This window comes from Thalassophryne amazonica, chromosome 15, assembly GCF_902500255.1.
Source record: "Thalassophryne amazonica chromosome 15, fThaAma1.1, whole genome shotgun sequence".
NCBI lineage: Eukaryota > Metazoa > Chordata > Actinopteri > Batrachoidiformes > Batrachoididae > Thalassophryne > Thalassophryne amazonica.
Window position 1 is genome coordinate 77,934,227 of NC_047117.1, and position 20,690 is coordinate 77,954,916.

Below are 20,690 nucleotides of genomic sequence, written 5' to 3' on the forward strand. Positions count from 1 at the left end.
GAATGGCCCAAGCAGAGGGTCACCCCTTTGAGTCTGGTCTGCTTGAGGTTTCTTCCTCAAATCATCAGAGGGAGTTTTTCCTTACCACTGTCATCTGTGTGCTTGCTCTAGGGGCTGGTAAGGTTAGACCTTACTTGTGTGAAGTGCCTTAAGGCAGCTTTGATGTAATTTAGTGCTATATAGATGAAAAAATTAAATGAAATAAACTGAATTGAACCGGACAGACCTAATGATGTTTTTGCTTGTTTTAGCTGGTTTTGGCTGCAGTGGCGTTTGTGTTCTAAATCAATAATGGGTCAGTTACATTAATTTGCATCCCAAGTGAAACCCCAAAAACATCTAAAAATAGAAGGTAGATTGAAAAATGTAAAACATTTAAAATTTTTGAACCAAAGCTTCGTTTCACACTCCAGTCCAGGTGGTGGCAGTAGACTGGTTTAGCTGGTTTGCCAGACACCATAAAAAACAGCAAAGAGGAGGAAGAAGGGAAAAAAAATCCCTGCAGTGCTCGAGTGCGTTTGGTTGGTTGGTTGGTTGGTTGGTTGGTTGGTTGATTAGTTAGTTGTCAGTCAGTAGTACAACAGCTCGGTTGAAAGTTAGGGACTAAACGGCAAAACTAGAAGAATATTAGCAGAAGACACATTTCCCGTGAGAAGAGAGAGTCAGACTTAACAGCTGGACGTGGAACAGAAGGAAAAGATGAATGAAGACACCGTGGACACGAGCACGATCTGCCTCTTTGATGTTGACGGCACAATCACGCCCGCGAGACAGGTAGGAAAATAAAAAAACGAAATTTGGTCATATTTCTACTTTATTTGCCAGGTCACATGACAGAAACGAGGCTTGAGGTTTTATAAAATTTTAAACCATACATTTGCCCAAATGAGTAGATTTTTTTACGACTTGTATGTTTTCCACACAGTCAGTAGGGCAGTGTACCTAAGTTACTATAATTAGTGCTTCCTGTCATTATTCAGAAATCATTTCAATAACCAGCCAAAAATTATGATATTAAAAAGATAATAAAGCATCACTAGGAATAAACTGATGTTCTTATAAAATATCTCTAAAAAGTAGTGAATAGTAGGCAGTGATTTATTTCATTACTTTCTGGTTATTATTGATTTAGATCAACATCCGGTTCCACGTTGTCCCGTGTGAGTGTGATTTTTGCGCCCCACAGCAACACAACTCTAAAGATTCGTTCCACTGTAATATATATGTATGTCATTTTTGCAATTATCTGACAAAATATTATTTATATTTATTTACTAAAATAAATGCAAAGGTGTCAAATAATGGCAGTACAGTAATATTTGAACATTAACTATAAAATGCAAATCGAAGATAAAATCCATTCTGAATTATTCAGATCAATAGAGCACTCAGTTTGGGGAGTTTTTAAGAGCATTAAAGTATAATTTAAAGCCTGACAGCTAATTTCAAAGTGGGTTTATTATTGCTATACTGAAACTGTAACTGACAGCAAGTCTGTTCTGTACAGGTAAGATGAAATTGTCTGTTTTATTATAATATATTGTACAGTTTTTGTGTAAGATAAGGTGACCAAACATCCTGTTTTCCCAGGACATGTCCTGTTTTCACTTTCTGTCCTGGTCGTCATGGGTTGTTTTTTTAGAAAGTGATGACAGTGTCCTGGTTTTCATTGTTTTTCATTGGGCCATTTAATTGACAGGTGTTGCCGAACACCTGTCAGTTACACACCAAACAGTCCCTGCTAAAAATTGGTCCGCCTTGCCTTCACTGCGCATGTGTCTTAGACTGACTCTGAGTCTGACTCTCTTCACACAAAGTGATCAAAGGGAATAATGTGATTATTAATCATCAGATAACACTTTAAACCCTCCTAAATCATTCCAAAGTCAGCTTCAAGCAGAAATGAGGCCTTTTTTAGCAGAAACGAGGTGATAATCTGTGAATCGCTAATGACGCGCCGAAATGATATAGGCGCAGCAGCACGTCAGACTCAGACGTGCTGCTCTTATGAAGTCATCACATGTTAACAGGCTAGTTCCCATCAGAGTGCTTGTTGAACATCATCTATATCCACAATACAGGTGGCACAATCAAAAACTAGTGCAAGGTTAAGCACGTGTGTTTCTACTTGGAAAGATATATCGAAGAGAGGAATGCAACAACTGTGTTATTTTAATCCATCATTTATAAGCATAAATAAAATATTGATAACAGTATGACTGACATCAATTTTCTGGAGTATAATGGATTTGTTGTGTCATTTTATGACTAATTAAATCTCTGTAATTTCTGTTGTTTATGCTGGCGTAATGATGAATGTAAGTTTTATGCACTCAGAGTGCTTCTCCAGAAATGGCAGCGTTTCTTCAGAAGTTGAGATCTCGAGTTCGACTTGGAGTGGTTTCAGGGTCGGATCTCTGCAAAATCAAAGAGCAGCTTGGAGATGACGGTGAGCACGTTGTGAAGAGATTTGACACAGTTCATATAGGTGCTACAATTTTATAATGTGCAGTGTTGGTGTGAATTAATGGGAGAAAGTGTAGGATACAGATATAACATGAGATATGATATCCAGTGTTATATCTGTATCCTGACTCGACAATAAATTTGTGACCTGTAAATGGATTTCAGCATTGATAAAGGTGTGCTATTGTATAGAAAGCATTATTCTGGTCATGATTACTTCATAAAAAAAAATCAGCCTTGGTTTTCACTCTGTCACGTTGAATTGAGGTAGATTTGTATGATAGTTTATTTTTTATTATTATTAATGTTGCCAAATACTTTTTTATTCTAGTTATCAGTTCTCTTCATCTATGCATACAAGAAATAGGTAACTAAACTAAATTATAAGGCCCCCATTACAAATGAGGGCCAGAAACTGCTTTATAATTGTGCAAAGGGGGATAAAAATTAATTCAAACAAAATGCAGCAATTTTAACTCAACCAAAATTGTATTTTAATAAAAGCAGTTAAAATTGCAATACCATGAGAAATAGTGAGCGATGATGGGTGCACTGCAGGATTGATGGTAGTGGATGGGGCATAACTTGTGTCAGGAGAAAAGGCAACTCATGGGAAAGCAGCACCCACTAGAGGTTAAGTTGCACCAAATGTTTTCTGCTTTCTCACACTGGGGTGCCGAGGCCACATACCACTTTTGATTTTTAAAGCATTGCTGAGATATGACCTTGCTTTTTAATTTGAGGCTCTACCACTGAACTGAATTAGCTGTGACAGGTAAATACATCAGCTAAAGATCAGCTGTGCAAATATCATGAAGATTGGATAAGACTTGTGTCCTGTGAATTTCTTTATTTTCATTTAGTACTTCATAAAATCCAATATCACCGAAAATGTTGCAAGGCACCAACTAGCATTATAGGGTGTATTGAACTTGGCTTGATTAAGGTATACAGTTGTGTTTGAGTTTTGAAAACTGAGCATAATTGGACATACATTGCATACATAAACACACCTCCAAATTTGAGCTGTTGGTGAAGGCGGGGAACTGGAAATGCAGACATGAAACTTAGGTGAAAACAATAACAGAGCTTTCCCAAATTTGTACCAAATTTCACAATATGGTTACAGTGTTGAAATGAAATGTTGGACAGACACGTGCAAAGACACTGACTGATGAAGTAGATTTCTGCTCTATAGCCCTCTTGCTGGATCTCTTGACTGGCGGGTGTTTTTAAAAAAAGCAAACCATACAAGAATAAGTTTAGTATCGGGCAGTCTTTATTCACTAAAGGGTTTCAGGATGATGCGTGAATGCTTTTTTCATATCTGCCTAAACAAATTACATAAACTAAACTGCTCGGGTAATGCATGGTCTATTGCCACATGACAATGGAAAAGCTTTAATATAGAGTGACTCATGTAAAGTGTTTATTGCCACATTTGCTGATTAATTATTTTAATTTATGTCTGGTTTAGTGATCCAGAAAGTGGACTATGTGTTCAGTGAGAATGGTCTTGTGGCCTATAAGGATGGACAACTGCTCTCTGTGCAGGTAAGATTGATTTAAATGGACAAAAGCTACATTGTTCTTGGGAATGCGCTCAACTGGTATTTATTCTATTTTGGTTTATACTCACAGTAGACTCAGTACAGTCACATGACCTTCAGTGCCTTACAATGCCATATTGTTTGGAAAAGTGGACCATGATCAGCGCAGATGTTAAGCTTACTGCGATCATAATGCAAAGCACAACCACAAACAAGAGCAATCAGAAATTTCTGATGTCCGCCAGTCCAGATCTGGATCACCTGCAGAATTTAATGTAGTCTTCCATCGGCTAATATCCATTTGTGGTGCAAATTTGGTGACAATAAGTGAAGTAGTTTTGATGTAATCCTTCAAAGCGTATATAAAGTGAAATCATGATCCAGAATCCGGATTCAGATCACCTCTGAAATGTACTGGAGTCTTCCATGCCATAATATCTGTGGTGCAAATTTGGTGAGAATCTGTGAAGTAGTTTTGAAGTAATCCTCCAAACCCTATATCAAGTGAAATCGTGATCCAGAATCCGGATCTGGATCCGGATCACCTCCAAAATTTAATGGTGTCTTTCATGGCCTAATATGTATCTGTGGTGAAAATTTGGTCAGAATCCATGAAGTAGTTTTGACGTAATCCTTCATAGATTATATAAAGTGAAACAACGATCCAGAATCTGGATCCGGATTCAGATCACCTGTAGCATTTAATGGAGTCTTCCATGGCCTTATACTTGTCTGTGTTGAAAATCTCGTCAAAATCTGTGTAGTAGTTTTGACGTAATCCTTCAAAGCCTATCTAAAGTGAAACCTGATCCACAATCTAGATCTGGATCAACTCCAAAATTGAATGCGTTCTTCCATAGCCTAATATCCATCTGTGATAAAAATTTAATCAAAATCTGTGCAGTAGTTTTGACGTAATCCTTCAAAGCCTATCTAATGTGAAACCTGATCCACAATCCAGATCTGGATCAACTCCAAAATTGAATGCGTTCTTCCATAGCCTAATATCATCTGTGATAAAAATTTAATCAAAATCTGTGCAGTAGTTTTGACGTAATCCTGCTAAAAGACAGACAAATAAACGCAGGTGATTTTATTATGTTCTTCACGGATGTTATTAACCCTACTCTAAATATGTGGAACACTTGAGCCCCATTGTCACCTTCACCAGTGTGCCATGAATGTGAACTACCATGCAATTTGAAAACATAACATGCCAGATTTGTACAATGTGATGTGCAAAAACAATTTTAGTCTAACTGTAGCATAACTATGGTATAACTGCCGTACGACTGTGGCGCTTCTAGAAAACCTTATAGTGATGTTAGAGGATATACAGAAATGTTACAATCTCTGTGAACATGCAAGTGGCCATCAAATTACATGTCAAAGTTTGCAACAGAAAATTTAAATTTGTTTGAACATTTTGAAAATTCCACCATTGTTAAAACAAAACCGCCGCATAATGATGGAACATCATGGTTCATTATGGACACAGTCAAGATTTCAAACTGTGAGATTGGATCTCCATGTAATATACTGCATGTAATGTAGATGGATCTACTCCATGTAATGTGGATGGATCTACTCCATGTAATGTGGAGTTGCTTTCAGGAAAGGCATCTGGCGTAAATCATGTGGCAGACCCACCTTGGACCTTCTATGGCGACCCTGGGTGAAAACAAGGGCTCCCTACTTGTTGAAGACTGCTTGCAGTTCTTCTGCTCATACAGGCTTATTGGTGTTGGCGCTTATCATTGGAATCCATAGTGTGAAACGGTTGAGAGTGACTCCCCCTGGACGAGACCCCAGTCTTACTTCCTCAGCTTGGGCTGGTAACCATTTCCAGCTAAGTGGACTGGGAGAATGCAGATGAAATTTCTTGTCCAAGGATCTAAATGGGTAGGATTGCAAATTCAACCTAGTTGATTGGTGTTTGAACCTTCTGAGTCGACAGGAACTCTGTACCACAAGGTCCCCTTCTTGTGAATACTGGCGTTTGCAGCCTTTTCTTGAACATTAGCACGTTTCCTTAGAACCAGAAGATCCCAAATTAGTGTATTGAATGGGATTAAAGATTTGCTAATTGCACCACAAACCACCTGAAGCAAACCTTAATCATGTCATCCAATGATATCAGCTGCACGATGTCATTAGCTATTTTCTCCAGAGTGGCTTACATGTGTTTCATTGCCTTAAATATTGACAACTTGAGGTGAATTCAGACACACTCAAAACAAATTTACTTTCTATGTTTGCTGTTTCAGTCCATCCAGGCTCACATGGGAGAAGAGGTACTACAGGAGTTGATCAACTTCTGTCTCAGTTACATGGCTAAGATCAAATTGCCTAAGAAGAGGTATGTTTACACACTTATACATTTGTGCGTACTTTCAGAACTTTTATCACTGAGTACTACTGCATATTGCATACCGCCCTGTTCTTGACAGTGAGGGTTTATTGACACCTACCTCGCTGCTGTTGTTGGACTAGATTCCTTCAAATTCTTTAATTCACACACTTAAATTGCAGAATAAAACTAATGATTTATTTAGAAATTTTCATGTCCGACACACGACTATGTATGTGTAGCATGAACATCGCACACCCAAGCTGCAAAATACTAGTCACACCAGTCATACTAGTAGGTCATAACCATCACTTCTACAAATAGCTTTCAACTGTGCATTCAAATATTTTGTCATAAAAATTATTTTGTTATTTTTATTCCAACATATAGAGGACATAAATTGCCCAGAATTAAAAATGTAGCCATTGGTGGGGGGGTAGGGGTGAAGGATCTTGCAGGCCTCTTCCTGAGACACAAGAACACAGAAAATCAAATCCTAACATATTGAAGTCGACAGTTGTCAATCCTTCATTACAGAGAAGGATGTTCACACAAGAAAACACATCACATCTAGGCTTGAGACAGCTGTGCACCTTCTGGCAAACTGTAGATGAAATCTCATGACTTTTTAAGAAAATCTTTCTCTTTGCTACTCTACCGTGAAACTGCAACACCCCTATTCCGAAGGACACCGTTCTATTACGATCCTCCACGATCCAGAAAAAGTGCAAAAATGGGATGACACGGCTTACTCCAGCATGCCTCCTATCAAACCTGGCAAGTGCAGACCTGGCAACTGGGTTGCTTATAAAGTACATACCCGGCAACCCACTAGAAAACAAAAGTAAAGCTGCCTGGCGACTGTGTTCTCATCCAGAACTGCAACAAGCGCTGCTTTTGCTTAAACTTTTTACTGCGATGGAACACATTCGAACAAGTTTAAACCTGTACTCACTAGGACTACTCCGTTCAAAGACATTTGAAGATGATTGAAGCTGTTAAGACTACGAACACCCAGAAGTTGAATCGGGATGAAATTTTTGAACAGCTCAAGAATTTCACCCAAATTTCAGAGCTGGTGCCGATGATGGCCATAGCTAATGCGTATACCAAGTTATTGTGATGCTTCAAAATGCACCCCAATTTGCTATTGGGGATGAAACGGGAAGGAACGGCACTCTGTGGGATAGGGGTATAACTGGTGATGCAACAGACAAAAGGTTGTACTATGCACAGTTTTTTTTAAATCACAGCCACATAAGCCTGTAACTCTTTCAGATTTGCCATAGTTGTCTTTGTGGCTTCCCTCACTAGTCTTCTTGAATGGTCACAGGTTTTTTAGAACTGCCTACTCTAGTCAGATTTACCATACAATACCATAATGTTTGTATTGCTTAATAACTGATGTAAATTAAACCCAAGACATACTCAGTGACCTGGAAATGTTCATGTATTCATCCCATGATGTCTCTCAAGAAAACTGGGTGTAAAATTGATGACTTGTTAGTAGTGTCATCCAAATGGGTGTGTTTTCTCTGGGAGTCTTTGTCATGCTGTAACTGTTAACCCATATAATTAAATCTAGTTTGGGCACATAGTGACTCTGGCATCATGACAAAACAAGCTCACATATAGTTCTGGAGTAAACAACAGCCTGTACCTACAACTTATGCTTTTCTTTTCTTTATGCACAGCAAAAACTTTATAAAAAATAGTGAATGCTTTTCACACATACAAAATGAGGTCAGTGGGTAACTGTAGAGCATTGATAGCAAGTTTTTAAGTGTGTTAAAACATTTAATAGTAACTTAATCGAACTGGGTTTCCATTTGTGATATTTTACAGGGGAACGTTCATAGAATTCCGTAATGGCCTGATAAACGTCTGTCCTATTGGACGCAGCTGCACGCAGGAAGAGAGGAATGAATTCTATGAGCTGGACCAGGTAGCTCGAACATGTTCACATAAAAATTTATATAAATGATCATTACCACCTAAAGCACCAGTGCATAACTTATTGTAATGTGTCTTACTTAAAGCAAAATAACAGGATGGCTTTGTTTGTTTGTTTTTTGTGATTCACAGAAAGAGAAAATAAGAGAGAAGTTTGTGTCTGTTTTGCAAGAAGAGTTCAAAGGCAAAGGACTGACGTTTTCAATTGGTAAGTTAACTGAATCAGGGACAAATACACATTTTATGCACTCTGAGTGCAGCCTAGTAGTCTACTCATTTAATGGGTACAAATCGAAAATCAGTTTTAAAGTAATTGATACGATTACATTGATACACAGACCTCTGAACTGATATAAAACTATGAGCCGATGTCCCGTTGAGAGGATCTCCACCACGCAACTGTGCGTGCACATGCATGCGCAGTTCTCGCTACCCTGGACTTTAACACCTCCCCCCTTCAAGTTTATTTGCCTCTTTACTATGCAGCTGCACATGCACGTCCCTGTGGAGATGATCTCCACGCCATCTAATGACGATATTCTGCTTTAAAGACAGCGTGTTTACATGCAAGTCTTTAGTTTGCTCTAATCGCTTCCTGAATCACAGTGGAACGCCCCAGCAGCAGCGTGCGCAAACGAGCTGAAGAAAGCGTTTGGAGCTGTTTAAAAAGGTAAAGGTCATGTTAACATTGTCGCGGCTTGGTAAAACAGTTGCATGTTCTTTCCTTCTTGTGTGCAGCTGTAAAAGTATGTTTGTGATAGATTTAACATCTTATTATAATCATTCAGACGAGTTGCGCTCTGATGCGGTGCGCTGACGCAACCACTCGCTCTGTCCACTTCTTCTTTACACCACTTGATGTGCTGCACATCGTGTTGGCGAGCAGATCGTGCCACGCTGCATGACATTTATGTGTGAAAGATTTTTTTGAACATTTCAAACTTCTCTTTGCACAATTACATGTGCCGGCGCCCCTCTCACATTCAGGCTACACCCATTAAAGACGAGTTTACTCTCCTGCATGACACAGGTCGTGCAAGTGCATGCATCAAAGCCGTACAAGTGTCAGTGGGCCTTAACTGTTGATTTTTGCTATGGGGAGAGCAACACGATGGGGGAACTCATCTCGACAGAACACCGCTCAGTGGCTCCATTGCAGATCTCCTGACACAATGATGTAATTGTCACACAAATCCTTCCCATTGACTGTTTGTTTCTCCACAGGAGGGCAGATCAGTTTTGATGTGTTTCCAAATGGCTGGGATAAAAGATACTGTCTGGAGATCATTGAGAAGGACAAGTATGAAACCATTCACTTCTTTGGAGACAAAATCAAACCCGTAAGTATGCTAACTGCTGCACCAAACCACAATAGAGGTACAGTGGTTCCTTTCACATGTAAAGCCCCAGTCATAGAAAAGGCACCTTGACACTTGCACAAATTTGATCCCCACGCTGGCACGCAATCTGGCGTGTCAGTGAGTAAATTCGTCTTTAACTGTAAACTGGGCATGAACTGTGCGCAGCTGGGTGCCAGTGTACTAAGAAATATTTTAAATGTTAAAAATTTCTGGCACGCATTAATTTCATACCACTTACGTGAACTAAAACATTGCACAGCCTATTTGAAAACACTGTGTGTCAATGCGTACAGCGCATCTGAACGATTACGATGAGATGTTACATCGATAATAAACATAATTTTATAGATATGTTATCTAAACTCATAAGAAGAGATGAAAATGCAACTGTTTTACCAATCCATTATTGTGTGTGTGTGTGTGTATGTATATATATATATATATATATATACAGTGAGGAAAATAAGTATTTGAACACCCTGCGATTTTGCAAGTTCTCCCACTTAGAAATCATGGAGGGGTCTGAAATTTTCATCTTAGGTGCATGTCCACTGTGAGAGACAAAAATCCGGAAATCACAATGTATGATTTTTTTTTAAATAATTTATTTGTATGTTACTGCTGCAAATAAGTATTTGAACACCTACCAACCAGCAAGAATTCTGGCTCACACAGACCTGTTAATTTTTCTTTAACAAGCCCTCTTATTCTGCACTCTTTACCTGTATTAATTGCACCTGTTTGAACTTGTTACCTGTATAAAAGACACCTGTTCACACACTCAATCAATCACACTCCAACCTGTCCACCATAGTCAAGACCAAAAAGCTGTCTAAGGACACCAGGGACAAAACTGTAAACCTGCACAAGGCTGGGATGGACTACAGGACAACAGGCAAGCAGCTTGGTAGAAGACAACAGCTGTTATGATTATTTATTAGAAGGTGGAAGAAACACAAGATGACTGTCAATCTCCCTCGGTCTGGGATTCCATGCAAGATATCACTTTGTGGGCGAAGGGATGATTTTGAGAAAGCTCAGAACTACACAGGAGGACCTGGTCAATGACCTGAAGAGAGCTGGGACCACAGTCACAAAGATTACATTAGTAACACATGATGCTGTCATGGTTTAAAATCCTGCAGTGCAGCAAGGTCCCCCTGCTCAAGCCAGCACATGTTCAGGCCTGTTTGAAGTTCACCAGTGACCATCTGGATGATCCAGAGGAGGCATGGGAGAAGGTCATGTGGTCAGATGAGACCAAAATAGAGCTTTTTGGAATCAACTCCACTTACCATGTTTAGAGGATGAGAACAACCCCAAGAAAACCATCCCAACCACGAAGCATGGGGGTGGAAACATCATACTTTGGGGGTGCTCTTCTGCAAAGGGGACAGGACGACTGCACCGTATTGAAGGGAGGATGGATGGGGTCATGTATTGCGAGATTTTGGCAAACAACCTCCTTCCCTCAGTAAGAGCATTGAAGATGGGTCGTGGCTGGGTCTTCCAGCACGACAATGACCCCAAACACACAGCCAGGGCAACTAAGGAGGGGCTCCGTAAGAAGCATTTCAAGGTCCCGGAGTGGCCTGGCCAGTCTCCAGACCTGAACTCAATAGAAAATCTTTGGAGGGAGCTGAAACTCCACACTTGAAAGATCTATAGAAGATCTGTATGGAGGAGTGGACCAAAATCCCTGCTGCAGTGTGTAAACCTGGTGAAAAACTACAGGAAACATTTGACCTCTGTAATTGCAAACAAAGGCTACTGTACCAAATATTAACATTGATTTTCACAGGTGTTCAAATACTTATTTGCAGCAGTAACATACAAATAAATTATTAAAAAAATCATACATTGTGATTTTTTTTTTTTTTAGATTATGTCTCTCACAGTGGACATGCACCTAAGATGAACATTTAAATATGTAACTAATCCTTTTACTCTGTCATTAGTGTAACTGGGGCTTAAATAACCAACAGAATTTCCAAGTCTATGCAAATAATGATCAGACCACCCGATGAGACTGAAAACCTATTGATCAAAGTGTTAAACTGTTACTATAGCCAGTACAGTGCAAAAAAAGAATGATTTAAAAAGTGTGCTTTTTCATAAAGAATAGAGGATGCAAAAACAATCAAATCTTTGAAATATCTAATAATGTTCAAAAGTTTTCCAAGCAGTAAAGACAAACTACATGAAAGTGTCCTTTACCTTTTTAAAAGTAAATTATTTTGGGTGAATGTTCATCAGTTCATTGACTGATTATTATGCTGTTTGTTGAAATCATGCATTATATTGTACAACTATAAAGCTGTCATGTTTTTCCTGAATGGTTTGTTACTTTATTGACAAATTAACATTGAGAAAATTCAAATGTTGACTTAATGACACCAAAACCACTGCAATACAATATGCAGGTGCTTACAATTTTTGCACAGTAAACAAGTGCTGCAGTGACAGAGGACTGAGCACCAAGTGACACATAACAGCACTGATGATAATTGGCAGCTGTGCAGTTGTGGTCAGAAGTGGGTATGAATGTCATGGTAATTTTGGGCTTCTACGGATGTCTTTGAACTGTTCTTGCACCTCCCTTTCTGGCTGACCTGGTAAGCCCCTATGTACCAGCTCAGGCCCTACGTTCTCAGGGTGCAGGACTTTTATGTGTCCCCAGGGTGAATAAAAAGTCTGCCGGTCACAGAGCTTTCTCCTACCGTGCCCAGCTCTGTGGAACGATCTCCCGGCACACATACGGCAGTCGGATACTGTGGAGACTTTTAAATCACGTTTAAAGACTCATTTGTTTTCATTGTTTTATCATTAGTGTTATGTGTTTTTATTCTTGTATTCTTTTATGATTTTGTCTTTTTATTGTGTTTTTAAATTTTTAATTCAGTTTTTTCTGTTTTTATTATGTTGTGTGAAGCGCCTTGAGACAATCTCATCATGAACTGGCACTATAAAAATTAACAAATTTGAATTTATTTGTTCTTTTGCTAGGATGAAGTGACTGTACAACATACACCTTCAATGATGTAAAAAAAAGAATTGGTTGCACAAGTTTGAATTTATTTTGGATCTTCTCTAATCTACACAGGAATTATTATTATAAGATTTTTTTTTTCTCACTCGAGCCAGAATTTTACTATTTGGCAATACCAGATTAAAAGTAAAATTCTCTATTACAAAAATCACATAAATGAAACACAACAGTTAGAATGCAATTTAAAATTGCACTAACCTTTGTTTGCCTTAGGGAGGAAATGACTACGAGATCTACAGTGACCCTCGGACTATTGGCCACGCAGTCACTTGTCCAGAAGATACACAAAGTCTTTGTGAGGAGCTTTTCTTCAAGTTAAGTTGACTGTAGATGTCGTCTTCCATTCAGTTTTCCAAAAAAGAGGAAAGGGGAAATGATCCAGGGTTTAATTAATTAGTAATGGATTGACTACACAAACAGTAGTACAAGGTACGAGGGTCTCTTATGGTGTCTATTGGTATAGTTAAAGGAGACGAGGCACATAAAGGGGAACTACTTGATAACGTCACAATTTAAAATAAAAATAAAAACATTTTGCACCCCATGAAATTTTATTTCTTAGGAAATGAGAAAGTCTTTTTGACCAGCCTCACACCAGTAAATCAAAACATTCTGAAAGGTGACATGTAAAGTCAAGAAATGCCTCAGAAGTTATCAACATCTTGTGCTAATCCTTACCAGAAACAGCACTTTTCTACAATGCTGTGGTTCCACAATGATTTCATTAAAACCTGGCAAGTTGCTGGTAACAAACCTATAAATATCCAGGTTATAGACATGTCACTAAATGGGGAAAAGACTGACGTTAAAAACCAAATTAGTGTTTTTTTCTTCCATGCAGCTAGTGAACATAACACATGAGCTTTCTAATAGCAACACACGTGTGAGCATCAAACATGGTAGACGATATTGGGAGTGATGGGCGCTCCTGATTCTCTCTACCAGAGGTGACAAATTGGTGGCCGGAGGGCCAGGTGCAGTCACAAGTTAGAAGAAGCTGGTCTGTGGCATGCCTTTGTAAAGTGTTCTTGCACACAGTTAATTTAGTATTTTTCCAGAATCCACTAGCAGGTGTTTTTATTTTTCAGTCGTTATGATCACAGTAAAATGTACACAGTGAACCCGGCCAGTCACAAGATGGGGATAGGTAGAAATTGTTTCATGTCAATCATGAAGAGAATAGTTGAAATTGTGCCTGATTTGGTAGCAGCTTTTAGAAGAACATGCTGATCCTTATATAGGTGTCTGCTGAATTATATTCATCAGGAAACAGCTGCTGGAAACACTTAAAATTTATAGTGATCCACCAGTCAAGCTGGTGCTGATCCTGTATACAAGGGTACTTCAGAAAGTTCCCAGCCTCACCTGGAACCAAATGTGTGTGGTGGTTCAAGATGAGACCTCCTTCTGGAGACTATGTTGCAAGAACAGGTGCTCCGATAATTGGAGAGAAAAGGAGCCATTACACCTGGCCGAGTTCCACTCCAGGTTTTTCCAAATAATGTGTGTTCTTGAAGAAGGTTTGCATGCTGCTCAGTACGTCGGCAAAAACCGGGAAAGCTTAGTTGAACTCAGGCCAGGTTTGAACGTGCAAAAATTTTGGCAGTTCAGCTGGACTCAAATGGCTTCTGGGTTGATGCACCTCCATGTCCAACTTTCACACTGACCCCACTGGAGTCAGCTTAACCCCACCGCCGCCACCGGCATCGTGAGCCGAGCCCGGGCGTATGCATTTCTAACTGCAAGTTTGAAGGAGTGCCCCTTTAGTACTAGTTTCTGAAAAATGAGAATATGGGTTTCTGAGTATTTCTTGTTGCACATTAAATGGGACTTTGTTTAATTTTTTAAAGTGTTACCCATTTTAAAACGTTAGAGACTTTTTGGGGGGTGGGGGGGGGGGGGGGGTCACATCTCAAGTATTGTTATTATGATGATATAGATCCTGTAGATTATTTCTGGCTCCAGTTAAAGGTGGAGCTGATAGATTTTGCAATTCTTAGTTTTAAAATATCTATTTTTTTAAATGTAGTTTAATTTTAAAACACTATTGACCTAAAATTCTAACTTTCATTTATGCCTTTGTTCTGTAGGGTTTACTATCTAAACATGCTAAATGGCCATTTGTTGTCCATTGTGAAGAAACGTGTTCATTCCTCTTAATAACTCAAGAAACTCTGCAGACATTTTTCCGCTATTACTTGAAGGCAAGCAACAAACCATAAATATGTTGAAGAACAAAATGTCTTTAGTGTTCTACAATATAGACCAACGGGAACAGAGTAGTATCCTGCATGTTAGTAAAATCTTTATCTTAAGTCTTTAAAAAATAATTTGTTGCACACAACTGAAATCTTGTTGCAGCCCCATGTGGTCACTTAATGCAATTTTAAACATTAACTGAATGTTGTTACAGTTATAAGAAGTTGAGATGTAAGGTACTTGAATAGATTATTGAAGAATTAATGTATGTGTAATTTTGTACTATAAAAGATGTGTACTGTGAGGAATAAAAGAATGAACAAGAGTCTGACGTGATTTGTAATACTCATACAACCATGAGCTGAATTACAGAGGGTGTTGGAGATGGTCTGACCCTCGTAATTAAGACTTGGACCACCAAAAAAGGTAGAAACTATGGAATTGCAAGGCTGTCACATCAGTTAAAAAAAAGTATTGTTAAAATGTGGTAAATTTCATGTTTTAACATAATTTATATCACATTTTAACATGATTCTTACCCAGATATAAGATAAATTGCTGTCAGGCAGTGGTGGTTTTAGGAATGACGGCAGCTGATCCGGCTGCGATCAGTTGCAACTTATTTGAACACTTCTTACATGCAATTATAAATATTACAACTATCCCATATTCATGCAATTTCAGACACTCCCGAAGTAGTGATGGCAAAACATGCCTTCCTGAAGCACTTGCTGTTTTATCTGAGTTCACTAGATGGACGTGTCTATTAAAAAAAAATCAAAGCACAATACACTTTAGGTTACTTGAAACCCTTTATTCAAATAGACACAGACACCTAGTGGGCTCAGAAAAAACACTAAAGGCTTCATGAGGCCTTGTTTTGCCATCACTACTCTAAAGTGGACCATACCATTTCTTAAGGTTAGTTGACCTTCTCTACCTGTCTCATTCCCGTTATTGCAAGATATTATTGTAAAAGCTAAAGGACACTGTAGTAAGTTAATCTAGCTAGCTAGCTAGCTAGTTATTTTAATACACTCTTACTTTTAGAGGTTTTGAATTCAATTGTGTCAATGGATGAATGCTATAGTTAGCTAGTTTCTTTTGTCTTAATTTGCAGTTCAACTAATGTTAACTAGCTAAAGCTAACCTGTGTTTTAGCTAAGATTAGCTAATACTGGGTAGAGCCTCCCTGAGAGATTATCCCCCGAATGTCATATAATTCACATTATGAGCACTTTTCAGTATGTTTTTTCTATTGTACACACTTTTTTAAAACAGTATTTATTGATTATTTACACCAGTGGATACAGAAAGAACATATGTACAACACAATGAAATCTACATGTAAGATAAAAGGACTTAAATTATCACTTTGAGGCTCTGCAACAGGACAAACATTTTCATATTTCAGTAGAGGAGGTTGTGCAGCTTTACAAAGCAAACTGCACCCATTTTGGTATGGTTGGAATGTATCCATCAAATGCAACATATTATCTTCAATTTATGATTAATTCATTCATCATATTCTACCACTGGATCTGCACCGAGTTGTCATTGTTTAACTGGCAGAATGTTCTCGAGTCTTGACCTTGGTGACTGCTGAACGTTAGATATGCACAGTAAGTCATTGTTCTCGTATTAGAGAAAAGAAAAGGCAATGTTTAGTGTTTCGGCACTCTGAATAAATAATTTCAGTCGGGATTAATAAAGTTCTTGTTCTTAAAATGTGCTTTTTTAAAATAGTAATTGTTGACTGGTGGACACCATGAAACAAACCACTTTGGGAATGTTTCAAAGTTCTTGATCTACATGAATTCTCTAGCTGTGTGTGTGTGTATTATTATTTACTTTATTTTAATCAATTGCAGTTTAAACATTGCTACAATCCAGCCTTTTCTGTTAATGATTAGATTTTTGGAAAACTGATATTAAAGTGTCTTTGACATGAGCTATAACTTGTTTAATTTTATAATTTGTAATGTTTTAAACTTAAAATGTTATGTTTATTTCTGTCAGCTTTTCAGAAAGTTATTCCATAAAGATGTAGGAAAATCTGTCAAATGATAAGAAATTTCAGCACTGAATGTTGGCCAGTTTTTTAAGCAGATATTAAGCTCAAAACAAAAAACAACCTCTATTTAAATAATAATAATAAGCTCTTTAAGAAGCAACACATTTTTCTGCCTGTGTCTTTAAATGAAAATGAGCTGCTTCTTGTTGTACTTCCTCTGAAGTGAGGAGGAATTGGGGCTGGGTGATAAAGTGATCATGATAAATGATGTACTGATAAAAATTTGTCAATAACGAAGATGACCTTTGGACAGATCTAATGCCCTATCACACAGAAGAAACAAATGTGAGAACATCTTGAGTGTTTTTGCCTTGCACATCGCAATGCATGACAACTTCCTACCGCAAAGTGTTGTTTTAGCTCCAAGTGGGGGAAAGAGAGTGAGAGCCACAGTTGTTGTGAAGCTGAGGAAATAGTTGACAAAAAGGTCATCTACCCGAGGATTGCACTGACATTTACTGATGGATGACAAAATAAAAACACGAGGCTCTGTTGTACAAAGAGAACTTTTCTGCACTCAAGTAACCATCAAGTAAAACAGAAACAGACACACCTCCTGTCCTGACTAATAATAGATTAATAAATAAATAATAGTTTTGTCACACTTTCCAACCTGCTTTTCAAAATAAGTACAACAAATGATAAAAGCGTAACTCGAACATTCTGGGTTCTTGAGGGTTCAGACAGTTTTGAACAGGCTTGTGCAAAATTCAGAAATTTAGAAATCGTGTGTGGTTTGCTACCTCATTCAAACGTTAACCGAAATTAAAGTTTTTAAACTAGAATTATGAATTTTTAAACCAGCATTATTAAATTACATGTGTAATAAATATTTATTGATCGATGGGGGGGTGGGGGGTTGTATTTTGTGCTATATATTGCCCAGCTATATACAACCCCTGCCAAAAATTATGGAATCACCGGCCTCGGAGGATGTTCATTCAGTTGTTTAATTTTGTAGAAAAAAAAGCAGATCACAGACATGACATAAAACTAAAGTCATTTCAAATAGCAACTTTCTGGCTTTAAGAAACACTATAAGAAATCAAGAAAAAAAATTGTGGCAGTCAGTAACAGTTACTTTTTTAGACCAAGCAGAAGGAAAAAAAAATATGGACTCACTCAATTCTGAGGAATAAATTATGGAATCACCCTGTAAATTTTCATCCCCAAAACTAACACCTGCATCAAATCAGATCTGCTTGTTAGTCTGCATCTAAAAAGGAGTGATCACACCTTGGAGAGCTGTTGCACCAAGTGGACTGACATGAATCATGGCTCCAACACGAGAGATGTCAATTGAAACAAAGGAGAGGATTATCAAACTCTTAAAAGAGGGTAAATCATCACGCGATGTTGCAAAAGATGTTGGTTGTTCACAGTCAGCTGTGTCTAAACTCTGGACCAAATACAAACATGGGAAGGTTGTTAAAGGCAAACATACTGGTAGACCAAGGAAGACGTCAAAGCGTCAAGACAGAAAACTTAAAGCAATATGTCTCAAAAATCAAACATGCACAACAAAACAAATGAGGAACGAATGGGAGGAAACTGGAGTCAACGTCTGTGACCGAACTGTAAGAAACCGCCTAAAGGAAATGGGATTTACATACAGAAAAGCTAAACAAAAGCCATCATTAACACCTAAACAGAAAAAAAACAAGGTTACAATGGGCTAAGGAAAAGCAATCATGGACTGTGGATGACTGGATGAAAGTCATATTCAGTGATGAATCTCGAATCTGCATTGGGCAAGGTGATGATGCTGGAACTTTTGTTTGGTGCCGTTCCAATGAGATTTATAAAGATGACTGCCTGAAGAGAACATGTAAATTTCCACAGTCATTGATGTTATGGGGCTGCATGTCAGGTAAAGGCACTGCGGAGATGGCTGTCATTACATCATCAATAAATGCACAAGTTTACATTGATATTTTGGACACTTTTCTTATCCCATCAATTGAAAGGATGTTTGGGGATGATGAAATAATTTTTCAAGATGATAATGCATCTTGCCACAGAGCAAAAACTGTGAAAACATTCCTTGCAAAAAGACACATAGGGTCAATGTCATGGCCTGCAAATAGTCCGGATCTTAATCCAATTGAAAATCTTTGGTGGAAGTTGAAGAAAATGGTCCATGACAAGGCTCCAACCTGCAAAGCTGATCTGGCAACAGCAATCAGAGAAAGTTGGAGCCAGATTGATGAAGAGTACTGTTTGTCACTCATTAAGTCCATGCCTCAGAGACTGCAAGCTGTTATAAAAGCCAGAGGTGGTGCAACAAAATACTAGTGATGTGTTGGAGCGTTCTTTTGTTTTTCATGATTCCATAATTTTTTCCTCAGAATTGAGTGATTCCATATTTCTTTCCTCTGCTTGGTCTAAAAAAGTAACCGTTACTGACTGCCACAATTTTTTTTTCCTGATTTCTTATAGTGTTTCTTAAAGCCAGAAAGTTGCCATTTGAAATGACTTTAGTTTTGTGTCATGTCTGTGATCTGCTTTTTTTCTACAAAATTAAACAACTGAATGAACATCCTCTGAGGCCGGTGATTCCATAATTTTTGGCAGGGGTTGTATATATAATGTGTATATATGTATGTATGTATGTATGTATGTCAAAGCAGGAACTGCAATCGGGTGGAATCCCAGTAGACTCCGATGGGAATCTACTAGTAGAGTTTCCGTTGATTCTTCTTGATTCTTCTTCTTTCTTACTGTGATCACTTCAGCATGGTGTGGCGTAATGTAATGTCAGTAATGTGACATTGATATGACAGATATTTTTCTAATTTTCACAGTAAGGTATTGCTGTCATTCTATGTCTAGATATCATCTTGTCATGATAATGAATGGCTTGGTAGAATCGGAGATAGGGCTGCAACAAACGATTATTTGGCTCATCGATGAATCTGATGGGGTTTCGACACGATTAATCGGATTAGCGGGAATTTTTTTTAAATGTGCCAAGGAAACAATTTTTTATCTCCTTCCATCACTTTATTTAACAACAGAACATTATCTGAAAACTTAAAATACTTGAAAATCAACAAATCATCAAATGTCCCTTGGCTGTTGAAATATAAAATAATAAAGAATAAAACAGTTTATAATAAAGAACAAAAATAATTATTTCAAATGGCATTGCTTTATCAAACTGCTGAGTTGCCATAAAACATCATTGAAACATATAAATGTTATATATGGTGAAAAAAGAGGTATTTTTGTTGCTGCAAATGAGCAATTAGCATAACCAGTTAACCATAAAACCTAAATCAAAAACTATAGCCTGACTCATGTCACTCACTCGTATGTGCAACATTCTCTGTATAACTTGTAAAATATGTGGTCATTTCACAATGACACGTGACTGATATCGCTTTCTCTAAAATTGTATTGTAGCATTATTAGTTATTATTATTATTGTTGCTATTATTAATATATAAATAAAAAAATATAATTTGTAATACATTTGACTCTTACAACGACAAACGCTGACTCATTATTATACAGAAAACAAATGCACAAACATGCTGAAATGCCAGCAGTTTAATGCTAACTTTAACACTGAAAAAGGCATGGACATGCTAACGTGTTAGCATCGGCGTTGGCATAAACTACATCTATCAACTGTATCAGAAGACCATAACAGGTCAGTTGAACATATAAAAGGTAAGTACAGACA

General features: G+C 37.9%; 1 protein-coding gene across 1 annotated transcript; it reads left to right on the forward strand.

The window, feature by feature from the left end:
* The first annotated feature begins 526 nt into the window (after window positions 1-526).
* pmm2 (phosphomannomutase 2) lies at window positions 527-15,253 on the forward strand. The gene is made up of 8 exons (XM_034187610.1): window positions 527-774; window positions 2,338-2,449; window positions 3,944-4,020; window positions 6,284-6,375; window positions 8,212-8,311; window positions 8,452-8,527; window positions 9,544-9,659; window positions 12,943-15,253. The coding sequence occupies exons 1-8, from the start codon at window positions 700-702 to the stop codon at window positions 13,051-13,053; spliced, it is 759 nt and encodes a 252-aa protein (XP_034043501.1). The 5' UTR covers window positions 527-699; the 3' UTR covers window positions 13,054-15,253.
* Window positions 15,254-20,690: the final 5,437 nt, after the last annotated feature.

What these genes read in the sequence shown, in the direction of transcription:
- pmm2 (XM_034187610.1), top strand. Translation starts at nt 700, where the DNA reads ATGAATGAAGACACCGTGGACACGAGCACGATCTGCCTCTTTGATGTT. An exon ending in AATTCTATGAGCTGGACCAG is followed by an intron (nt 8,312 to 8,451) that starts GTAGCTCGAACA and finishes TGTGATTCACAG; the next exon opens with AAAGAGAAAATAAGAGAGAA. An exon ending in TTGGAGACAAAATCAAACCC is followed by an intron (nt 9,660 to 12,942) that starts GTAAGTATGCTA and finishes TGTTTGCCTTAG; the next exon opens with GGAGGAAATGACTACGAGAT.